Genomic DNA, 22,416 nt, shown 5'->3' with positions numbered 1-22,416 from the left:
CCAGCCCATTTTAAACTTCCCCTGCACAGAAATTCACTTTCTTTTAAGGTATCTCTCTCGCAGCTCTGAACTGGATTTGCACTGCCAGATCAGCACAAGGGGAGCCAAACCACTTGACCTTGGTTTCTGTCTCAGATAGTTACCAAGACATTGCTCCAGATGAGAAACTTCAGCTGCATAAATGCCTCTCTGCAGGCCAACCACTGTTCTCCTTCCCCCCTCCGTCTACTGAAAGCTTCTCATGCTGTAAAATCAGTTGTAAACAGAGTGCTCTGATATACTGGTGGTGATAGGCATTATGGAAATGCCCAGGATAGCTGCAGATGTAATCAGAGTCGAATAATCCGTGCTTTTATTTATGCTTAATCATACATACCTCCACCATTATCTTGCTGTACAAATATTAAGGCTGCAAGTGCAAGTGTGTGTGTCTGTACAAAACAATGACATTCAATGCTACCATCTTAAGAGGAGGGGAAGAAGCTATTTTCAAACATTTAAACCTTTTCATTCATTCCTACAGTAAGGTTTTTGGTGTGACAGAGGGAACCGTCAATAAACCCCGAAGAAAATTAACCACTCCAAGTACAAAATGACCTTGCCTGGCATTACCCAGCAATGACAATGAAACTAATTCCCACAAATAATCACTCTAGATGAATGACTTAGCAGACCATGCTGGGAACCTTTACATTTCAAACACACGTGTTTACTTTCTCAAAGCTCTTAAAATACCCCAGAATGTTTGGAAGGGTCCTTAAAGCTCCTCCAGCTCCAACCCCTGTGTCCAACCTGGCCTTGAACACTGCCAGGGATGGGGCAGCCACAGCTTCTCTGGGCACCCTGTGCCAGCGCCTCAGCACCCTCCCAGGGAAGAGCTTCTGCCTAAGAGCTCAGCTCAGTCTCCCCTGTTTCAGTTTAAAACCATCCCCCCTTGTCCTGTCACTACAGTCCCTGGTGAAGAGTCCCTCCCCAGCATCTGTGTAGCCCCCCTCAGATACTGGAAGGCTGCTATGGTCAAATGTGGTTTTGAACCGACCCAGTCATAGCATCAACACCCAAGCTCTGCAGGGGTGGAAGAGGGGGAAATTTAGCCCATGGTCCAGCAAAACCAGCTTCTGCATGGTTTGGCATCCTCCACCTCCCTGTCCCATGTGAACTCAGGGCTATTTATTCAAATCCAGCTGAGCATCTGCTCAGGACATTATATTCAATCCCAGTGGCTTAAACTTCTCCAGATTTGCTTCTCCTTCATTCTTTTTTCGCATCAAATCCTTCTGGTTAGCCAGCTCTGGGAACCGTAAGTCTTTCCTATTATCTACCCAAGCCTGTGTGGTTTTCCCCATTAATTCACTTAGCACCTTTGTGCTGAAACAATCCAGATGTGATTTAATAAGCTTCAGAAAGATAGTATTGGTTCATGTGCAGGAAATCAGATTTACATAATTTTCCACTCACAATTATAGCCACCATAGTTCAAATTATCTGTAAGTTAGGGGAACTCTTTAAATATGACAAAATGCAATACCACCCACGCTGTGTTTCAGCTTGCTAGCCTGGTTTGTGTAATAAATTAAATGTTGATTTGCCATCCTGACTTATCACACAAAGTTCCTTTGAATGAGAAGCGAGTGCCCTGTCCTGTGTTTAGGCATGATTATTAGTCACTAAACTAAGCTTCAAAATCAAGCTTCATCTTGTTTGGGGTTTTTATTGCCTGAACCTCTCTGCATGGGGGAAATGAATGATTTTGGGGTTTACAACACACTGTGCCAAATGTCACATTAGAAATGGACCTGGTAGCACATAGCACAGATTTTCTTGTTTCAGTATTCAGACTGAGCAAGGCTTGAAATTCAGGAGACCACAACTGCAAAAGCCAGCAGGATGTGGTGAAACTCCTGGGTTTACTTTAATTTCCGGGGTGATTACTGCAGCTTTCCTTCTTCTCTGCCCCAAAGAGAAGCTTGCTTACTCCAAAGCACAGCCTGTGCCATATCCTTACTTCCAACCTCCTGCCAAGGCAGCGCCACCCAGAGCAGGTCATAGAGGAACGTGCCAAGGAAGGTTTGGGATGTCTCCAGAGAGGGAAACCCCACAGCCCCCCAGGGCAGCCTGTGCCAGTGCTCTGCCACCCTCAGTGTAAAGAAGTTCTTCCTCGTGTTTGTTGAGGTGAAACTTCTTGTGTTGTACTTGTGTTGTGTTGTAGTTTATGGCCATCGCTCCTTGTCCTATTCTCACTAGAGTCAGCCCCCAACCGTGCTGGTACTTAGGGTTCTTCCTCCCCAGGTGCAGGACCCTGCACTTGTCCTTGTTGAATCTCATCAGGTTTCTCTCCACTCAGTTCTCCAGCCTTTCAAAAATCACTGGTTTCCGCCCGGGTCCAAGCCTGCAGCCATCCCACCCATGGCTGCTGCCAGTGATTGCCTCCTCGCTTGCTTCTCCACACTGGTTTCTTATGTTTTAACTCTCTCTCTGCATGCCCTTACTGTAATATTTACTTAGGAATTTGAGAAAGGCTTTGTATTACAGCAAATAAATTCAAGCTCATCCAAGAGACTGAAAATAAATATGAATGTCCTTGGCAAAGCAAAATTGTCAAGCTTTGGCTTCTATCTAAACTTAGGCAGAAAATGAGTTGTTTTCCAGCAGACCTTAGACATTCACCTCTCATTGATTTCAGTGGAGATCTCAATGCTCAGTAACTTGAAAACAGATAAATTATTCAGATGTTTAAACCTGAATTTCTCGGCTGATGTTAAATACCCACATTTTAAATGCTTGCCTTAAAACTGGTTTATCCTCTTTGAAACTAAAAGTCATCTTCACTCAGCGGTGCGGCAGGAGGGCTTGGCTACCTTTGCAGCAGCTCCTGCGGCTTTCAGGAGGACGCTTTTGCTGCACTAATGGTTATCTTAGAAGAGTTACTGAAAACTAAGGATTTGGGGGTCCAGGAGTGGGCATTTTCACTTAACCCCTTTCTCTTCTCTTTGCAGCTCCCAGTACAGCCCAGTACGGGATCACCGGCGATGCCGAAGTCCTCTTCTCCTGCTGGTACCTTGTGTTGACACTGTCCTCCCTCACCAGCATATTCTACCTGAAGAACATCATTCTGCACTAAATGTAAAGACCCATAAAAGGCTTTTAAGGATTCTCTGAAAGTGCTGATGACTGGCTCCAATCTGGTAGAGTTTGTTAAAAGCAGCGTGGGATATAATCAGCAGTGCTTACGTGGGGATGATCGCCTTCTGTAGAATTGCTCATTATGTAAATACTTTAATTCTACTCCTCTTTTTGATTAGCTGCATTACCTTGTGAAGCAGTACACATTGTCCTTTTTTAAGACGTGAAAAACTCTGAAATTACTTTTAGAGGATATTAATTGTGATTTCATGTTTGTAATCTCCAAGTTTTCAAAAGCATTCAGTCATGGTCTGCTGAGTTGCAGACTGTAGTTTACAAAAAAAAAGAGAAGATATTGCAGTAAAAATGTGCTTCTTTAAGGCTGCAATACAAATATTCAGTTCCCTTCTTGAACAGCATTGAACCCACATTTACACAGACACATTTTTCCTTTTTTGATAGAAAAAATAACAAATAATATTGCCTTCAAAATAATATTTCTTCAAAATATTACACATATCTAGATTTTCTTCTAGCATGATATTCAGGTTTCAAGAATGAGCCTTGTATTATAACTGCATTGTGCAGTACTGCTTTCTGGTTTCTTTCCTTTCTCCTGCAAATTCAGCATGGGTGTGCCTTCATAAAACACTTCTTTCCTCTTCCTCTCCAACAAATCTGGAATGTCTTTTGGGAAATGCTAAAGCATCCTTTTGAGCATAACAAATCTCTAGTCTAGGACAAAGGTGCTATTGGCTAAAAGCAAAACCTCCTCTCCCATCTCCAGGGGGTCATCAAAAAGCTTCAGACTTAGGTTTTTAGGCAACCAGTTGAGGATAGCACCAACTCCTCTTTGTGTTTTCCATCTAGCACCACTGACCAGTAGATGATTTCAGTAAAAACCAGTTTTTCCCATTACAAAACAGAACACAAATTATTTTGAGACATCTTTTGAATGTAGGAATGTTTCCCTTAGTCATTCTAAAGCCAAATTCCTCAATGGCTGTAAATGTCAGAAGCTGAACTGTCCCTTTTGTATTACTGGCAAAAACTATGTGAATTGGTATTTTTCTTGCACTTAATTTTGTACTGGTTTGGCTAATTTAGCAATGATAAAGGATGCTTTTAAATATTAGATATCTGAAAATACATGAAGTATCAAGCAGAATTTTATATATATACATATATATATATTAAAACGAGGTTGCTCCAATAACTGTACCGAAGTGCATGTTGCCGTCCACGATAGAATCATCATTACAGACAGGACTTCATTACCGACGTACTAACGCTGTACAAATAGCTTGCACAGCAGTTAAGGCCTCATACCTAATTTCCTAGTACTGCAGTCTATCGAGATAGATAACGCTCATTTCACCCAGTGAAGGATCAAGTTCTGAAATAGCACCTAATGCTACTAACTTTGTTGTTTTTAAGCAGCCCCGGACAGCACTAATGCAAAATGTTACTCACCGTTTATGGCTGAGTTTAAATGCCATCTGTGTAAACTGCTGGGGCATGACGATGGCCAACAGCCCTTGACTACAACATCCCTTTGTGACCCCAACAGATTTTGACTTGCTTACAAAGCAGCTATTGATGACAAGAGTAACAAAACCACTATTGACACCAACACTCCTATGTTTTCTCTATCTATATGTCTGGTAGGTGACACAATTCCTGTAGTCGATGTTTTGTCTCCTATCAATCCATAGGTTTTTGTAGCAAGCAATACCAGATGAGCACTGTGCATACCCAGCAGTTCCAAGTTCAGCTCACAGGTACCCCAGTTTTTGGAAAGGCAGACTCTGGGTTTCACTAGTCTCAGTATACACCACCCCATGCTAACAGAATATACACTGAATCTGTTGTAGTTAGTGATAAAGGGTATAAAAGAAATATGTTGACTCCAAAACATGGGAATGGAGTGTCCTGGGTCACTGTGGATGTTCAGTGACAGATCATACTATTTCTATCTTATTTCCAGTTACTATTTTCAGTAATGTAGCATTTTTTAAAACCTCAAATAACATGAGAAACTTAATCCTCTGAGGAAACAGTCAAAACCCAATTCAAATTGTACTATACACAGTCCTGATATCCTGATGTCTCTTGTATTGCAGCTTTAAAGTGCTATATTTTAGAACCCATTTGCTAGAAACAGTGGTGCTGCAGAAAGTATTGTGTCAGTATGGTTTTATGAGGGGAAAAAAAAAGGATATGCATAGCCCAGCTCATGCGCCTTGTCTCACATAAAACTGAGATGTTTCTATACTGTGGCTGGATCAAATTCCATATTTCAATGATATATTTCATTCCAGTGGTTCCCAAGACCTGAAACATGGTATTTCCAGCAGCAGAATAGAATGAACAGCAGCTTTATTAAATATATTTCAAAAAGATAATTATAAGTTGACTGTTTGCATTCATACCTGCTAGAGCTACTGGATAACATGGATATTCAGTCCCATCTCAGACTTTTCACTTGAATTTGGGGGGACACCATTATTGTCAAGTTTAAAAAGTCAAAAGCAAACAAACCCTAAACATTTCTGGGTGCCAGTGGTGTTTCCTTAGATGAAATAAGTGTTTGATAGCGGTCAGGCCTATTAAAACAGGCATTTGATAGCAGTGTTTGGTGGTGGATGCGTGTGTGGGTGCAAAGCGCGGCACAGGGCGAGCTCTTGGTGTCTGTGGACTTAGTCAGCTTGTGAGACTTGCCCGCTCCATCCTCCACTCCTACATAGAGGTGCAGCCGTGCTGAGCTCGGTGCACCAGTTAACCCAACAGACCTAGTACGTGCAGCCAAACGCCCTTAATTATTGCAGGATTGGAGCTGTAGGCAGCATGGATCAAATAAAGCAGCAACCAAGTTGGTGAATGTTCCATGCAGTGAACTGGGAATTGTACAGACTGGGACTTATTGAGGTGTTCCAAACCGGACAGTGCTGCAAATAGAACACAGCCACGTTTCACAAAACCTACCCACCCTTTTAATCTGTAGGTGTGTTTGCGTTAGGCAATGGTTGGAGGGTATGTTCTAGGCTTCTTCAAAGGGTTAACCCACACCGGTCACATCTGTTGGGCAGATATTATTCTATTTATTCCTACCTTTAAATAAATAAATGGCTTAGCTCCAAGCAGCATAACTGAGGTTGTTGTCCACATCAAACCCCCCCAGGTCTGTAACACCATAAGTAAGTTCCTACGTGTGTAATAACTCAGGTCTGCAGTTGCCATTGCGCCGGTGACATCCATAGAAGCAATGATGCTCTTAATTACACAGTTGCTGATGGTGATATTATACTAATACTAAATTAAAGGATGTCTCACAACTTCCTGAACAAATGCAGTTTCTTGAGGGTTTATAACTTGGCAGGAAATGCATCCTTCAGAGCTAGACAGCTTTTTTTAAGCTTTTCAGTATATATATATATTATTTTAGAAACTGTGCTGTTTTTAAGATGCAGGAGTGTTAAAACCCGTCATCAGTGAAAGCTGCTTTTTTGCACATTTTCATAGCTGGCATTCTGGACAGACAATGGGAAATGTTCTGCCTACCAAAATCTCCACTTAGCCCACAGAACTGTGTTATAAAGAATGTCTATACCAAAATATGTACTTACATGGATGAACAATATGCCTTAAAGACTAAATATGCATTTACTTCTAAGACTAGGCCAGAAGTGTGCCCAGTATGGAGGTAAATAATCCATATTTCATAGCCTGCCATGGAAGGATTGGTTCTGTTGAAGAAAAAAGGGGGGAAGGAGAGGGAAGTGTTTCCTTTGAAAGAATCCTAGAATCAACCAGGTTGGAAAAGCCCTTCAAGCTCACCCAGTCCAACCATTCCCAGCCCTGCCAAGGCCACCACTGCCCCATGGCACTGAGGGCTCCCCTTCACGCTGTGTGAACACTTGCAGGGACGGTGACTGCAGCCCTGCCCTGGGCAGCCTGTTCCAATGCCTGAGCACCCTCTGGGGCAGGAATTGTTCCTCAGCTCCATCTAAACCTGCCCCGGGGCAGCTTGAGGCCGTTTCCTCTTGTCCCATCCCTTGTTCCTTGGGAGCAGAGCCCAGCCCCTCCTGGCTCCATCCTCCTCTCAGGCACTTGTAGGGAGCCATCAGGTCCCCCCTGAGCCTTCTCTTCTCCACACTGAACCCCCCAGCTCCCTCAGCCCTTCCCCATCACCCTTGTGCTCCAGGCCCTGCACCAGCTCCGCTGCCCTTCTCTGGCCCCGCTCCAGCAAATCAAATCTTAAATAAGTTTTAAACATATCTTAATCCTAGATATTCTTAAATAATTTCCAAATTATAGCATAAGCAGACATACATGAGCAAGTTTAGGAAAAGGACAAATTTTAGCCTGGCCACGCATGGCCTCTTTGAAACAAGAAGACAACTTCAACAAAGATACATATCTTAAAACCCAGGCATTAAAATTCTCCATTCAGCCTTAATGTTGAGTGTAGATAAATAAGAACTGACATCCAAAGGAGGAATTCACTTTCAATCTGACCAACATCCATCTCAGCCGTGCACTGCCAGGGATGCTGCACACACAGGCACTCAGTGCTGGGTTTTGGTCCCGTTCTATGTTTTTCTGCTGAGCATTGAGGAAAGGGGGAGAGGAATTTATTCTGTGATCAGAAAAGTCTAGAACATAACTGAAAAGATGCAAACCAAGGCAATGGCACAAGGGTCTCAGGGTAGTATCAATAAGGGCAGGAGAGATTTTTACCAGGGCACCTTCAGCACTATTTGGTCCTACTGTTTTCTACCGACTTTCTTAATGCATGAAGAGCTCAAGTGTTCCTTTAGAATAGAAAATGCCCATGCTGAAGAATGCAGAGATCAACATAATTTGCCACCTCCCATAAACCTCGTTTTCAGTCATTTGTATTTTGTCATTCATATGTGATTCACAGAACCCCAGCCTGGTTTGTGTTGGAAGGGAGCTTAAAGCTCCTCCAGCTCCAACCCCTGCCACAGGCAGGGACCCCTTCCACTAGAGCAGCTTGCTCCAAACCCCTGTGTCCAACCTGGCCTTGAACACTGCCAGGGATGGAAGCTGGGTCTCTGCACTGGGGGTTGCTGTTTGGTGCATAATGGTCCTCAGCCACCCTGCATCACCTACATGCCCATGTCTCCTCCATGTCAGAACTAACCCTGAGGCTTTGCTTTAATATATGCCAGCAGCCGTCCTAGTGCCTGGAGACACACAGGAGGAGCCTTCCCTTTGCTCTCACTCAGCTCTCCTGGGCAGAGCAGAGGACTTGGTTCTCCCACGCACTGAACTGTGAACCCACTGCAAACAGCAATGAGAAACAACCCAGTGAAAGGCATTTTCCTTGCAGGGCCGCTGGGCAGCAGGTAAAGCTCAGCCCCCATTAGCAGAACAAATGGCATTTGTAGTGAGCCGGAATGGAAGCTGCGGGAGGAGGAGTGAGCAGCGCTGCTCCGGCCACCACTGCCACAGGAGTTTCACCTCTTATCTGCCAAATACAAAAGTATTCATCATTCCTCCACCAACCCTTGAGGGTTTTCATGCTGCCAGATTAAAAAATGCCTGTGATGATAATATAGATTTGGTATCCAGAGGGCAAAATCTGTTCTCTCCTAATGCACATCCATCCTTCCCTTTATTATTGTTCAGCCAAAACCACACCACAACTCGCACATTACACAGGGGGATTCATGTGCAATAACGTCAGCTCTCCCACTTATCAAAACTGCTATAATCCTAAAAACAGAATTCCCATTAACCCCAGCTATGGTGACTTAAATGTGACCCATGAGAATAAACCTTAAAGAAGTGGCTGAACAGCAGCCACCTTGTTTCCTGGTAGGCATCTAATGGGGAGATGGCAACGCCATTGCTTCCCTCCCTGCCTTATTAATAGAATCCCAGCCTGATTTGTGTTGGAAGGGACCTTAAAGCTCCTCCAGCTCCAACCCCTGCCACGGGCAGGGACCCCTTCTGCTAGAGCAGCTTGCTCCAAGCCCCTGTGTCCATCCTGGCCTTGAACACTGCCAGGGATGGGGCAGCCACAGCCTCTCTGGGCACCCTGTGCACGTGTCTCTGTACATGAAAACAGACTTTGCTCTTCTAATTCAGGCTGGGAGATGCAGCAGTTTAGATGTGCTTAACATCTCTGACACCTCACTTCAGGTAGAGATGCTCCCTGGGGGTGGGAGAGGCGAAGCATCCCAGGAGCCGTGCAGAGCTGGGCAGGCTGCTCCCACTTCATGCTAATGAGACAGTCTCTTGCAGGAATTTTGGCTCAGTGGAAGCTGCAGGAGGTAGCATGGTTCATTAGGCTGTGAGAGCTTTAAAATGTTAAAGGAACTGGTTTTCCTCTCTCATTTAAGTGAATTGCTAAAAGCACTGGGTCGTTTTTCCACGGAACTTCACATTCACCGTTTCCTTCATTAACCTTCACCCTCCTACATTTAGTATTGTAAGGGAAAAATAAAGTTAACTCTGAGATAAGCTGCTGCAAATTCAGTCCCCTCAAGCTTTAAATCAGAGCCTGGGAGCTGGGCCCAGGGGAGCACTGGAGCTCTTTTGCCACTATTTTCTGTGTAAAGAGGATTTAGTGTCCGTTTGCCAAATATTAAGGCTGATAACACCCTGTGAATCATTCCCAAATTGCTTTTAGCAATAGATGCACTCATCCTTCCCATTTATGTGTTTATTGGTAGCAGGAGGACAAGCAGCATGCTGGGACAGGACCTTCCTGTGCACGGTGCCCCCCAGGATGGGGCCAGGAGAGGGTCCCCGTATTGCCCTCAGTGAGCTGGAAAACAAGCTTGGAAGGCATCAATGGGGAGTTAGAGGAAACTCAGAGCTAAATTAAACAATACCCTTGACACAGGCTCTGAAAGTTCAGTTCTGGGATATTAGCATCAGACTGAAACCACTGCGGAGGCGGCCGTGGGCTGTTGCCATTGGTGAGCAACACGCTGGATTCAGGAAAGGGGTAATTCCTTCCACACTCCCCCAGGTATCCCTGGGAAAGCGAACAAGCTGCATCCTGCTCTGCTACTCGTGTGTTTTCTGGTCTCAACAGGGTTTTTTTCCTCATATCAATTTAATTCCAAGGCACCAACCTGTGCTCTTGCAGCCCGCAGGAGCTGTGCTAAGTGGGAGGAGATGTGCAGCACTCCATTTCAGGCTTTTCTGGCAGCAGTGGGATGCTTTCCCTGGCAACAGCACACACAACAGCACTGTGTCACCTCCATGGGGAAGGGACTGCAGCACAGCAGGGGGTTGGCATACCACTGGCCCTGCCTTTTGGTCTCTGTCTCTTGGTACTATTCTGATCCCCATCTCTTGGACCTGTCTCTTGGTCACCTTTACCTAGAGCCCATCTTTTTGTCCCCATCTCTCAGTCCCTGTCTCCCAGTCTCCATCTCTTGCTACCCATCTCTTTATCCCCTTTGCACATCCCCTGTCTCCCGGTCCCCTTCTCTTGGTCTCACTTTAACCCCAGCCATGGGGAATGGAAGGCAGGGGATCAGGAGGAGGAGGAAGAGGCTGCAGTTCTCAGACTGATCTTCCAACCCACAAGACTGCCCCATCAAACAAACAGCTAAGACAAAGACAGGGTGTTACATCAAGGTCTGAGCTCCCACCTTCTTCTCTAAGCGCGCTCTGATTGCAACTTCAACCTGAAAGCTCCATGAGGTTTTTCTGACTCAGGAAAACTTTCCTCCACAACTGGGACGTGTACACGCTGCCGTCCTCGAGCACGGGGTACAGTCATAGAATAGTTAGGGTTGGAAAGGACCTCAAGATCATCCTGTTCCAACCCCCCTGCCACGGGCAGGGACACCTCACACTAAACCAGGTCACCCAAGGCTCTGTCCAACCTGGCCTTGAACACTGCCAGGGATGGAGCATTCACAGCTTCCCTGGGCAACCCATTCCAGTGCCTCACCACCCTCACAGGAAAGAACTTCTTCCTTAGATCCAATCTAAACTTCCCCTGTTTCAGTTTGAACCCGTTACCCCTTGTCCCGTCACCACAGTCCCTAATGAAGAGTCCCTCCTGTTTAGAGACAAGGATGTCATGTGGGGCAGTGCCAAATGCTTTGCACAAGTCCAGGCAGAGTCTTTCCATCCCAGCATAGCTTTAGATAGGTAGAGCAGTGCAGGAGTGTCTGAATGCCGGTTTGCCTCTCCTGCTGATGAGAAACGTGGTGGAAAAGCCACCTGAGTTTTCACAGCGAGTTCACTTTCACCAGGGGAGTTGCAGGAAGTGCCTGGGTCTGTGTTTCAGTACCTCAGGCACCTTTTGCAAGAGGCCACAATGGGGAGAGCACATTTCAAACACCCATTTCCCAAAGTCAACCACTGCAGCAACCTGGCTCCCGCATCAGACGTGGCACCGGCTCCTCGGGAGGCGAGGCAGCGGCAGCACCAGTCAAGAGGCACTGAGGAGTGCTTCTGGCACGGGATTTCTCTCCAAAGGCTTCAGAGAAGACACTTCATTCTTCAGGAACAGCTTCAGCTGAGGGCTTTGACCTTCTGTTCGAGTACAGAATTAGCGCTGCCGTAAAGGTTAATGAACAGAGGAATGGAGTGAAGAAATCCTGACCAAAATACTTCTAAAATGGGTTTAAACACCTGCAGGGAGCCGGGCAGCTCTGCTGCTGCAGAAGGGTCTGATCCAGCCCACCTATTCCTGCCTTGGAAAACCTGTCCCACAGGGAAAACCTGCTCAGAAAGAGGGAACAGAAGAAGGAGGAGGAAAAGGAAGGGTATGCTGGTGGTTGGGGTGCAAAGTCACACCAGTGATGAGGCATTAGGCTCTGGTTGCCCCCAAAGGCTTGTTCTGGCTTTTCTGTCATAGGATGGAAAGGGATGTGTTTACTGCAGGTCTTGCCCGTGGTCGGTTTGGCTTAGGTCCTCGCTGAGACCCCAAAGGAGGGCACAGAACCCTCCTCTGAGTGTTTAAGACGTGCTCATTCTCCTGACAAACTGTGATCTTAGAACGTGACCTTTTTCTTTGCTTCCTCATCAAGCTGGTGCTTTTGGAATGCAATTATTTTACCATATGGTGAAACGTGCAGTGATTACTGTTAGGCTCTTCAACTAAAACATCCATCCTTTAGTATGGATCTCCCTCTTGAGCACTGACAACCAGGGATTTGACCAATGCAGTCAAAACCCAAACCAACCTTCCCCCCACAGGACCCTTTCTCCATTTCTAGTTTCTTTTCCACCCCCAAAAAACAGGACTTCATTGCTGTAAATAACAACTAATAATGGTCAATACTGGGACAGAATCTTAAAAGGAATTGCAAGAATTAGGGCTATTCTGATTTAATAATCAGTTTAAATCATTGTCTTCATGACTTCAGCCATCAAAGGCATTTTGCCCATATTAAATCTCAGGCTATTACCCAAACCTGGGAGTTATGGAAGGTGCTTTAATATCCCCATAAATTCATAATATATGGGGAAAAAATCCCTTCCCACCCTCCACAGGCTGAGACAGAAAGGCCAAAAGCAAAATACAGGTGACGGTGATGGCACTGCTCAGTCCCAGGCCAGCTGCTTAATACAGCACCAGAGCTTTTGGAAGCGTGAGGAAGAGCAGAACTGGGTGGGAACCCATTTGTATCTGTTAAATGCAGAGAGCCACCATCTGAAAGCAAAAGCCAAGCCTCGTGGAGGTGCCGAGCCAAATCTGGGTGTAATTATGCTTCTACTATTCAAAATATTGTTATTAAAACAACTCTCAGCTCAAACCCAGCGCAGTTTTCACACCAGGGTGGGAGATGTGTAAAGAATAGGTATTGGGTCTGCAGCAGAGCATGTTTGCGCACCTCCGTGTGATGACAACAGCTCCTGGTGCCAGGCACAGCGGTGGTCAGATCCCATTCCAGGGGCTGGTGGGGCAGCTCCAGGAGCTCCCCGGCTCCTTGCCACCAGGCACAGGGAACACCAGTTCTTCTGCAAGCCCAGGTCCCTTGGCAGAGCTTTGGGTTGAGTGTGGGTGAGCAAGGAGCTGAGAACCTGCTCACTGGGAAGCACTGGGATTGCCCTGGTAGCTCAGCTCCTGCTCATCACCTTGCACTGGGGCTACCTCCCCTTTTTTCTCCTCTCCAGGATAAATTCCTGGGAATTTATAACAGGAATAACATCACTGTAAGGAACATCCTTTATAGGAACAAGAAAGCGGTGTTCCTCTAGGGAACAACATCCAAGTGGCAAATCCATGTTTAAGGATAGGCACCTCGTGCCACTGGAGGCTGGCAATACCTGTGATGAATCCATGTGTCCCTCTAACTGATGGGCTGAAGGCCGCTGGCTGACTCCTACCAGCAGCAGCACCATGTCCCTGCCAACCCACCTTGTCACCCACCTTCTCAAGCAGGAGGGGGGCACTGCCTGCTCTCCAGGACACAGCACCCAACTCTAAGTCAATAACACATGCAAACGCACTTAGCAAAGCACTCCTGCAGATGTTCTTAATTAAACCAACCTAACCCAAGCCCACATAAAGTAATAACCCCCAAACGCCTTCCTGCTCTCATATGCTCCTGCTCACTGCTGCAGGATGCTGCAGGGATATGATTTTTAGAGGAGTAAAGCCTTTGGTAAATAAGCCACCTGTTAAAGCCACACTCCCACTCTCCAAATATTGTTATTTTGTTTTCCAGCCTATGCACAATCTGGATTTATTTGAGATGAAAAAAGATAATCACTGAAGTAAAACCCCCACCACCACCGCCGCAACAAAAGCCACCAGTATTTTGACTATCTGCAACTATCCATCTTGTGTGCACATCTGCTCCTTTGCAAGCTGGCAGAGCTCCTACATTAAAGAGAATCACAGTTACTTATTCAGCCGGGAGCTGATGAATTTCCATCATCAGACCTTGGCAGTTCTCACTTTTTAACTTCTTCAAGCCTTGAATTGTTCCTTGTTCACCTGGCTTCACTTTCTATGGGGTCTAATGTAGCATAACAACAAATCCCGAGCCAAGATTGCCATAGCAAAGTTGAGCTCGAACAGAGTTTGCCTCAAGTTTCATTGTACAATCACTGTTTTTCTGTGCTTTAAAGCCAAGTTCACTGTTTTCCCACCTGAAGCCTGTTTGTACAGGAACATCCTGCTGCACACACCTAACGTGCCCTGTTTAGTCTCTAAGTCCCCCCTACTCCCACCCACCCCAACCCCTGGAGAACACTGGATGAGTTCTACAGGATCAACGTCCTCCCAGACCCCAAAAAATCCACACAAGAACCAAACAGAATAGAATATTTCAGATGGAAGGGACCTACAGCCACCATCCAGGGCAGGTACAAGGTGTTCAACAGCCAACACTGCCATTTAAGATCACACTTGGCCTCTTTCCTCCATTGTAATGAGAAAGGTCGATCATACCCCAGAGCCCTCCCACCCTCCCCGCAGTCCCAGGTACAGTTCTGCAAGTGCCAGAAAGAAGCTAAGGTCACAGTGAGGAGCTGCTGGACCCCTGTGTCTGCCCCCCACGCCCCAGCAGATCTCTTCTGTTCCAATGCCTGAGCACCCTCTGGGGCAGGAATTGTTCCTCAGCTCCATCTAAACCTGCCCTGGGGCAGCTTGAGGCCAGTTCCTCTTGTCCCATCCCTCGCTCCTTGGGATCAGAGCCCAGCCCCTCCTGGCTCCATCCTCCTCTCAGGCACTTGTAGGGAGCCATCAGGTCCCCCCTGAGCCTTCTCTTCTCCACACTGAACCCCCCCAGCTCCCTCAGCCCTTCCCCATCACCCTTGGGCTCCAGGCCCTGCTCCAGCTCCAGTGCCCTTTTCTGGCCCCGCTCCAGCACCTCAATGTCTCTCTTGCAGTGAGGGGCCCAGAGCTGAACACAATATTAAAGAGAGAGAATAATTTGGTGTCAGACCTCAGGGTTCTGTTTAGGCCATGCAGAAAAAGTGATGAAGCAAAGGCAGCAAAGCCAAGTATAAATGAGGATGCTCTGAAACAGGGCGAGTGGGGAAGCACTTGAGCTGGCTTTGCTGCTCATGGCAGGCTGTCCTGGGCTGCAGCTCATGCAATCTCTGAATCAGTGAGTACATATTTAGGGGCATTGGAGTTTACATTTGAAGGGCTTCTCGGAAGCTGTAAGACTCAGTCTGCAGAGCTGCAGCTGAAGAACGTTCTCCAAATGCCACCCCAGACGAGCACTTTTACACTGGAAAGTAACGCATTAGAGATGCTCCTGCCCCATTATCCAGCCTGAGGTGACTGCTAGTGCTATGGACCCAGACCTGAAAGTTAGACTACAAGTTTCCATGGTGTGTTGTGGGCTTTTTTAGAGTTGGGGCTGAAATAGAGCCCCCAACACCACAACAAAACACTCCCAGCAAACTTTTCTCCAGGCTTCATCAATGAATATGCAGACCACAAAGAGCACTTAAGATCTATTGCTAGCGCTGAGGAGAGGTTACAAACAGCCACAGTTATCCTCTGAGGGCGTGTGTGAAGACATTTACCAGGGATTTAAAATGGATTTAGTGATTTTGTGTCCTCATAGCTGAAAACAATATCTTGTTGTCACAAATAATTACACAGCACGGACTTAGAGGCTTGGAGATCAGTGGTACATCCTTGCCCAAGCCAGGTTATCCTTGCACATAAAGTCCAGCTAACTTTGGAAGGCTACTTGTGCATGCTGTTACACTTGGTGAATAATGGTTCATTATACCAGACCTGTGGAAATCCAACTGATTGGCAGTAAAAGCTGTGTAGGTGATCATGTAAGTGCCTAAAATGTGGTTGTAAAGATGCACCGGCATTATGACTCCACGTAAAATTGCAGGCACAAAGCTGGACAAAACTGCTGTTCAAAATCAGCCCCATTATATCCTGCTCTCCTTCAAAAAGAGCCTTTGTGATAATAATTTTGCATGCTGCTGTTTTACATGTTCACACATACCCCTTTCTTGCTCTTAGGCACTCACACCGTGCCACTTGGCTCCATCACTTTTAGCTGATATTTAACCTGTGCCTTCTGAATAAGGCCACAACAAAACCCTCCAAGCAAGTCTCATACTCTGTCTTTAAAAAGATCCCCTTTTTTCCCCCAAGATAAATTCAGTTTTCATCCAGCTACAGGCTTGCCTCTATCTCTGAAACACTAAACCCCATCAGCTCCTGAATTTGTTCCCCAAGTGCTTTTATGCATCTTGAATCTAATGTAGATTCTTAGAACCAAGAGTTGCACAAAGCCTCTATTACTCCTTTCACTTTAAATGCAGCTCACAAATCAATAGTGTCTGGTAATTAGGCAGCTAATTTCCCTTCCCAAAGAGAAAAACAACTCAAATTGTAATGCTCCTCATTTGAAGGTACAATACTGTAAAACATGTTAAAGGTATTTTAATCATGGAATTATAGGATGTATGTGTTGGAAGGGACCATAAAGCTCCTCCAGCTCCCTTCCACTAGAGCAGCTTGCTCCAAGCCCCTGTGTCCAACCTGGCCTTGAACACTGCCAGGGGTGGGGCAATCATCAATAATAACTCTCTCTAATAACTGTGAGGCTTTAATTAGAGCTGAGCAAAAACTGAGTAAGCCCTAAATGGCCACTATCTTCACATACACATCATACATATGTGTATGAAGGGTTGTGTTCACAATAACCCAGGATTCATACATGAATTATCTGTGTGGATGAAGAGAAACTTACGGCACCTCATGTCCTCGTGCAGGGAGGACACAGGCACAGCCCCTGCCCCATGCAGCCGCTTTGGGGAGCCTGTGGTCTTTGATAATTAGCAGAGAGGAAAGAAGTATTTTGCAGATCTGAGCTTGTGTCACTTTAACAACACCAGTGCAAAAGGAACATTTTTATCTGGAAATACTGCAATGCCCAAACATCAATAGGGAAAAAAAGGAGAGGGTTGCATCCTTTTAAGATAGACCCTTTCCTCACCTCGCATCTCAGCCTTCTCCACAGAGAAAGCCAGGACTCGTTTCATTCAAAGAACAGACTTTAAATTCCTCTACTCATGTCAGGGTGGCATTAAATATTAAAGCAAGATATTAAAATTTCAAAGAACCTAAATTAAACCTGAGGTATTCAAAAATAAGTGTTCCTGAATGTTTAATGCTAAAGATTTCGTAATTAACTTCAGAAACCCCTCACATTAAGAAAATGAGGAGCTACCCAAGAAAACTGTGGCCATCACGGTGACCTTCCAGAGGGCAGCAGCAGATGCTCCCAGCCCACAGACAGGCAGAGGTTTCCTTTGGTTCTCCATTTTCACCCTACAAGAAGGGTGATGCTGGTGGGGGTCCTCCATCCCCAGGATGGTGCTGTCACCTTCCCATTACCTTCCACCACCACCTCAAGCAGGGTACGAGCATCAGTGTGAGCCAGGCATCTGCCTTGCTGGGGCCAGAGGACCACGCTGTCTCCTCTGCCACATGTCACTAACAACCACAGTTCTATTGGATAAAACTGGTTCCATTTCTTTCCTCCCCAGCTGTTTAAAGGAGTCTCTTGGTCTCCGTGGTGTCTTTGTGGCTTCCTGTAGAAGCCTTGCCAACCATACATCTTCTCCAAGCAGAGACACCACTGCAGCATCACAAGTGTCCTATCCCTCATGCAATAAATAGGCTTGCATGCAGGACCAAGAGGGCTCTGGCTAACTAGCGCAGTTCACCAACCTGAGATGAGTGTGATGAGATGTTATTTATGGTTCTTTTAACCTCAGGTGCACTCTGAAAGACATGTGGATTTACTAAGGAGGGGAAACAAACCAAACCCAGACTCAGTGATGTTTGTATGCTCTGGAAGCAGGTTTTCCTCCATTATTCATAAGGACAGGCTGACTTCCAAGAAGCACTTAGAGGTTGCTCTCCCATTAGCATCCTCCTTCCAGCTGGACCACTCTCAGCTTCCCACCATCATAAAACAGCCTACAACCTGCCTGTCCACCAGTACTAATGAAATCTGCTCCTTTGTGCATGCAGAGATTTGGGAGAGGGGTTCATACCAACACAGGGTCCGGGTGCAATGTTTCAGCATAATCAGGGGGAAGAGGAATTAAACAAAAACCTCAGCAGACAAAATAACAGTTCAGATGAGGATGTCTGAGTGTGGGACGTTATTCTGTACTAAAATAGCCTGAGGTGATATGAAAAAGAGAAAAGAGGTCCTCTCTTCATTTAGTTCTAAGATCAGCAGCCGCTACCTCTCCTCCCCGAGCATCCCCTCTCCTGCTGCCAACCCTCGCCTCTTCCTCCCTCATCCCCAGAGGAGCTCCCCACGCACCCGCTCTGGGTAAGCACAGTGGGTTGTGGAAACAGCCACATGGAGCCCCACCCTCGGGCTTGGCCATGAGCAGAAGCACCCCAAGGCAGCAGGGATGGTGCCCATGCAGTGCCCATCACCAGCCTGTCTGTGCACAGCAGTGTCCTCACACTGGTGGAAAGGGCAAGAACCACTGCACTACGGTTCTCGCCCCAGGCAGGTGGGGTGAGGGACTCTTAGAGCCCATTGGGCACAAAATGGGTGGATGATGATGGTGGTGGATGACAGCTTGGGTTGGAAGGAGCCTTCAAAGCTCACCTAGTCCAACCCGCTGCAATGAGCAGGGACATCTTCCACTAGACCAGGTTGCCAGGGCCAGTAGGAAGGGCTCGGTCTCTGCTGACCAAAAGGACATGGGGCAGCCGGCTGTCTCTCACTGGGGGTTTCAGAACAGGTCATTAAATATCCCAGGTCCCAAGTCAGTGCCATGAGGGCTCCTTTGCCCAGCCAAGCTCCATTCCCAGGACAGGGCATTAGGGTGCTTTTCCTCCCTTCACCCCAGCTCTCAGGGCTGTGGAGCAGCTCTAGTTCCAACGTGCTTCACAGACATTCAGAGCATTTTATAAGCATTAGAGGTATTATTCTAATGACTCCATCCCACGTGCATGTTTATAAATGGAAAGCTGCTTCACATGCCCAATTTTTAGCTCTCGGAGGATTTGAGCATGGCAAATAAGGCCAGCGATGTGCAGCACAGCTTGTACACAGCCACAAGTCTCTAGGCACTGCCATGAGTAGCCAGCCGATAGCCTGTGTGTGTTAAGGCTGTGGCCTAAGCCTGAGTTACTGCTCAAAACTGCACAACTGATTGTACACCATTAGCGATGCTCGAGGCGCCTGCTCCCTGGCTCAGGAGCACTATGTGCTGCCTCTGTCAGCCTCCATCTCCAGATAAGGGTGAGCTACAGCTGAAGCCTCTTGTATCTGTGGACATAGATAGAGAACAGCGTAAACAGAATATAAAGCATCAGTCCTGGCCTCCAACCCCTGTGAAGAGGTGTTAATGCCTTCCCAAAGTAGAATACTGGTTACAGTAATGGCAAAAGAAAACCAGCAGAAGCAATGGTACAGACTGCAATTTACCGTTCAGTTTGTCTAAGCAAAGTGAGCATGCGTTTCTATAGGCACACTCTGAAGTTACTGGATTAACATGGTGAAGGGAAAGAAGGTGTCAGCTTTGTCGGGGTGACACAAAATAATAACCAGCCTCACAATATAGCACTGCAAATGACTGGGGCTTGGAGCCATCTCTGAAGGCAACTTGGTTTGAGCTGCAGCTCAGGGGATCCCTGCGAGCATCCAGAGATCATAGAAAAGTAGAACCAAGGAATGGTTTGTGTTGGAAGGGACCTTAAAGCTCCTCCAGCTCCAACCCCTGCCACAGGCAGGGACCCCTTCCACTAGAGCAGCTTGCTCCAAGCCCCTGTGTCCAACCTGGCCTTGAGCATTGCCAGGGATGGGGCAGCCACAGCTTCTCTGGGCACCCTGTGCCAGCGCCTCAGCACCCTCACAGGGAAGAGCTTCTGCATTATATCCAACCGAAATCTCCCCTGTTTAAGCGAGATAAAGCATCCTTTGTGTCACCTGAGCACATGGCTGCAGTTCTAGGTACCGCTCCTCTAATATGCTGGTTCTCATGGAATGTCTGGTGGCCTTCACAGAAAAACCTTAGCCAAGGAGAAAGCTTGTTGGGGTGCCCAGGGATGGGGTCCATGGTCAGGGCACGCTGTGCCTGTCAGGCTGCTGGCTTTATGCTGCCTGCTAGTTTGCAGGACTCGGTTTTAGAGCTCCCCTCAGTAACTAACATACAGTAGATGCCACAACATGCACTTGAGCAGAACGTCAGCTCATGGGTGGAAGGGGAGAGAAGGGGGCTGAGGAGATAAAACCATACACTGCCAAGGCTAGAACAGAAAAATCAATCATCATGACAGATGAGCGGGTGAGGCTTACAGTGGAATCAGAAAGCACAAAGAGGCTCCTGGCTTGCCAGGAAGGGCAACGCAATCGCGTTGCTGATCTCTTGGCTTATTCCTGAGCCAATCTTCCAGCACGTTGTTGAAGTGGATGGCAAGAACACACAGATCTCAGCAGCACTCCATCTGTATCCCTGTGCTTCCCTTTCCCCCAGTGCCCAAACTGCTCAATCCTTTGGCTTTTTTGATGGGATTGGCACTTGGAAAATTGCTGGAGATGAGATGTGGCAGTCAGAGCAGCAATTACAGCAGCAATCCAGGCAGAGCTGCTCTAAGAGCAAGCTGCTGGCTAGCAAGTGATTGCATTAATTCCTGCTCAGTTTTATAGAATGTCTTTTATATATGGTCAAAATGAGCAGCCAGCAGAGCTTAAAGAAATACCGGTCTGTGAATTTAATACCATGTAAGGCTTAATACCTACTTCAACCTGAACCAGTTCAGATCACTTGGATCACTTGGCTTTTTTTAAAGCAAGAATCACACAGCAAGACCCGCAGGTGCTTTAATCATCCATTTACCATGGTCTGTGAATTTAATTTCTATGAATTTAATACCATGTAAAGCTTAATACGTACTTCAACCCCAGCCAGTTTAGATCACTTGGAGCTTTTTTTTTAATCTAAAATCAAGGCTCTCAGGTGATTTAGTCATCCAACAAACTTTCTGGGGTTTTTCCTCTTTTTTGGTGAAGTTTCTTCTGTCAGTGATGGCAATCCATTCCTCCTCCTCAACAAACCCAGGGGCCGTCACTAACAATGGGTAAATCTAATTGCCTCTGCATATCCCAACCCACAGGAAGGGTCCCCAGCACTTCAAAAGCTCAAACAGAAGTCATAGAATCATAGAATAGTCAGGGTTGGAAAGGACCTTAAGATCATCCAGTTCCAACCCCCTGCCATGGGCAGGGACACCTCACACTAAACCAGCTCACCCAAGGCTCTGTCCAACCTGGCCTTGAACACTGCCAGGGATGGAGCATTCACAACCTCCCTGGGCAACCCATTCCAGTGCCTCACCACCCTCACAGTAAAAAACTTCTTCCTTAGATCCAATCTAAACTTCCCCTGTTTCAGTTTTAACCCGTTACCCCTTGTCCTGTCACTACAGTCCCTAATGAAGAGTCCCTCCCCAGCATCCCTATAGGCCCCCTTCAGATACTGGAAGCTGCTCTGAGGTCTCCACGCAGCTTCTCTTCTCCAGGCTGAACATCCCAAACTTTCTCAGCCTGTCTCCATACAGGAGGTGCTCCAGCCCCCTGATGAAGTCCACAAGCTCTGTTCTGGATGAGCTGTTGTAGGAAGTGTGATCAGGTCTTTCCCCAGGGCATTGCTTAGGTTTTTGATGCCTGCTTTGCATGGGTTTAAGCTGAAGCCAAACAAGGCAGGATGGCATCTCCTATTGGCTTCTGCCCCTCACTTTGGGGAGGTGCAGCAGGCTGGGCAGGGCTCTTTTCTTAATGAGGTTTCTCAGGGAGGTGCAGCTCTCCCCATTGCCACCAAAGGACCTCAGCACCCTTGAGGCTGAGCACTTTGGTGGAGCAGGGACATGGAAGTTTTGCTCTCTCATAGCTGTGTTCCCTCAGGATGTGGTCTCCTTCCCGGCTGTACTATCCCACAGCTCCTTGCTCCACCTATACTGTCGAGTAGGCAGCCCAGGCACTGCTGGCCCACACCTGGACAAACCAGAGCAGAGCTCCCCAGCTCTGACCTGCAGGAGGGAGGCTCCTTCTCCACTGCCTCCATCCCCTCTGTCTTCAGATTTCCTCAGTACCTCCTATGGATTCAGTCTCTCTCACACACGCGCCCCTTGCTCCCAGCCCCCAGATCAAGGCCGTCAGGAGGTGACGACAATGTGAACGTGAGCCAGCTCAGGCTGGGTGTTTTCAGAAGCAGAGCAGACCCCCCATGAACAGCAGCCCCTTTGCATCCTCCCACGAGCCTCCTGATCACAGCCAGTGCAGGTCTCGGTACCTTTCCCAAGCTTCACAGCTTGCTTCTCCTCAG

General features: G+C 47.0%; 1 protein-coding gene across 2 annotated transcripts in view; it reads left to right on the top strand.

Annotated features, from left to right (window-relative positions):
* NEGR1 (neuronal growth regulator 1) overlaps positions 1-6,850 on the top strand; it is a 274,782-nt gene extending 267,932 nt beyond the window's left edge. For both annotated transcript variants that reach the window (XM_061469770.1, XM_061469771.1), the window contains one exon: positions 2,997-6,850. In XM_061469770.1, coding sequence (XP_061325754.1) covers positions 2,997-3,121 — 125 coding nt within the window. In that variant the 3' untranslated portion in view covers positions 3,122-6,850. The remainder of the gene's footprint in view (positions 1-2,996) is intronic.
* Positions 6,851-22,416: the final 15,566 nt, after the last annotated feature.

The sequence above is a fragment of the Pezoporus flaviventris genome, unplaced genomic scaffold (genome assembly GCF_033815535.1).
Source record: "Pezoporus flaviventris isolate CSIRO_AGI_PZ_B2104156 unplaced genomic scaffold, CSIRO_AGI_Pfla_v1 ptg000059l, whole genome shotgun sequence".
Lineage (NCBI taxonomy): Eukaryota > Metazoa > Chordata > Aves > Psittaciformes > Psittacidae > Pezoporus > Pezoporus flaviventris.
The sequence above is the reverse complement of the archived record's forward strand: the minus strand, read 5'-3'. Positions and strand labels throughout refer to the sequence as shown.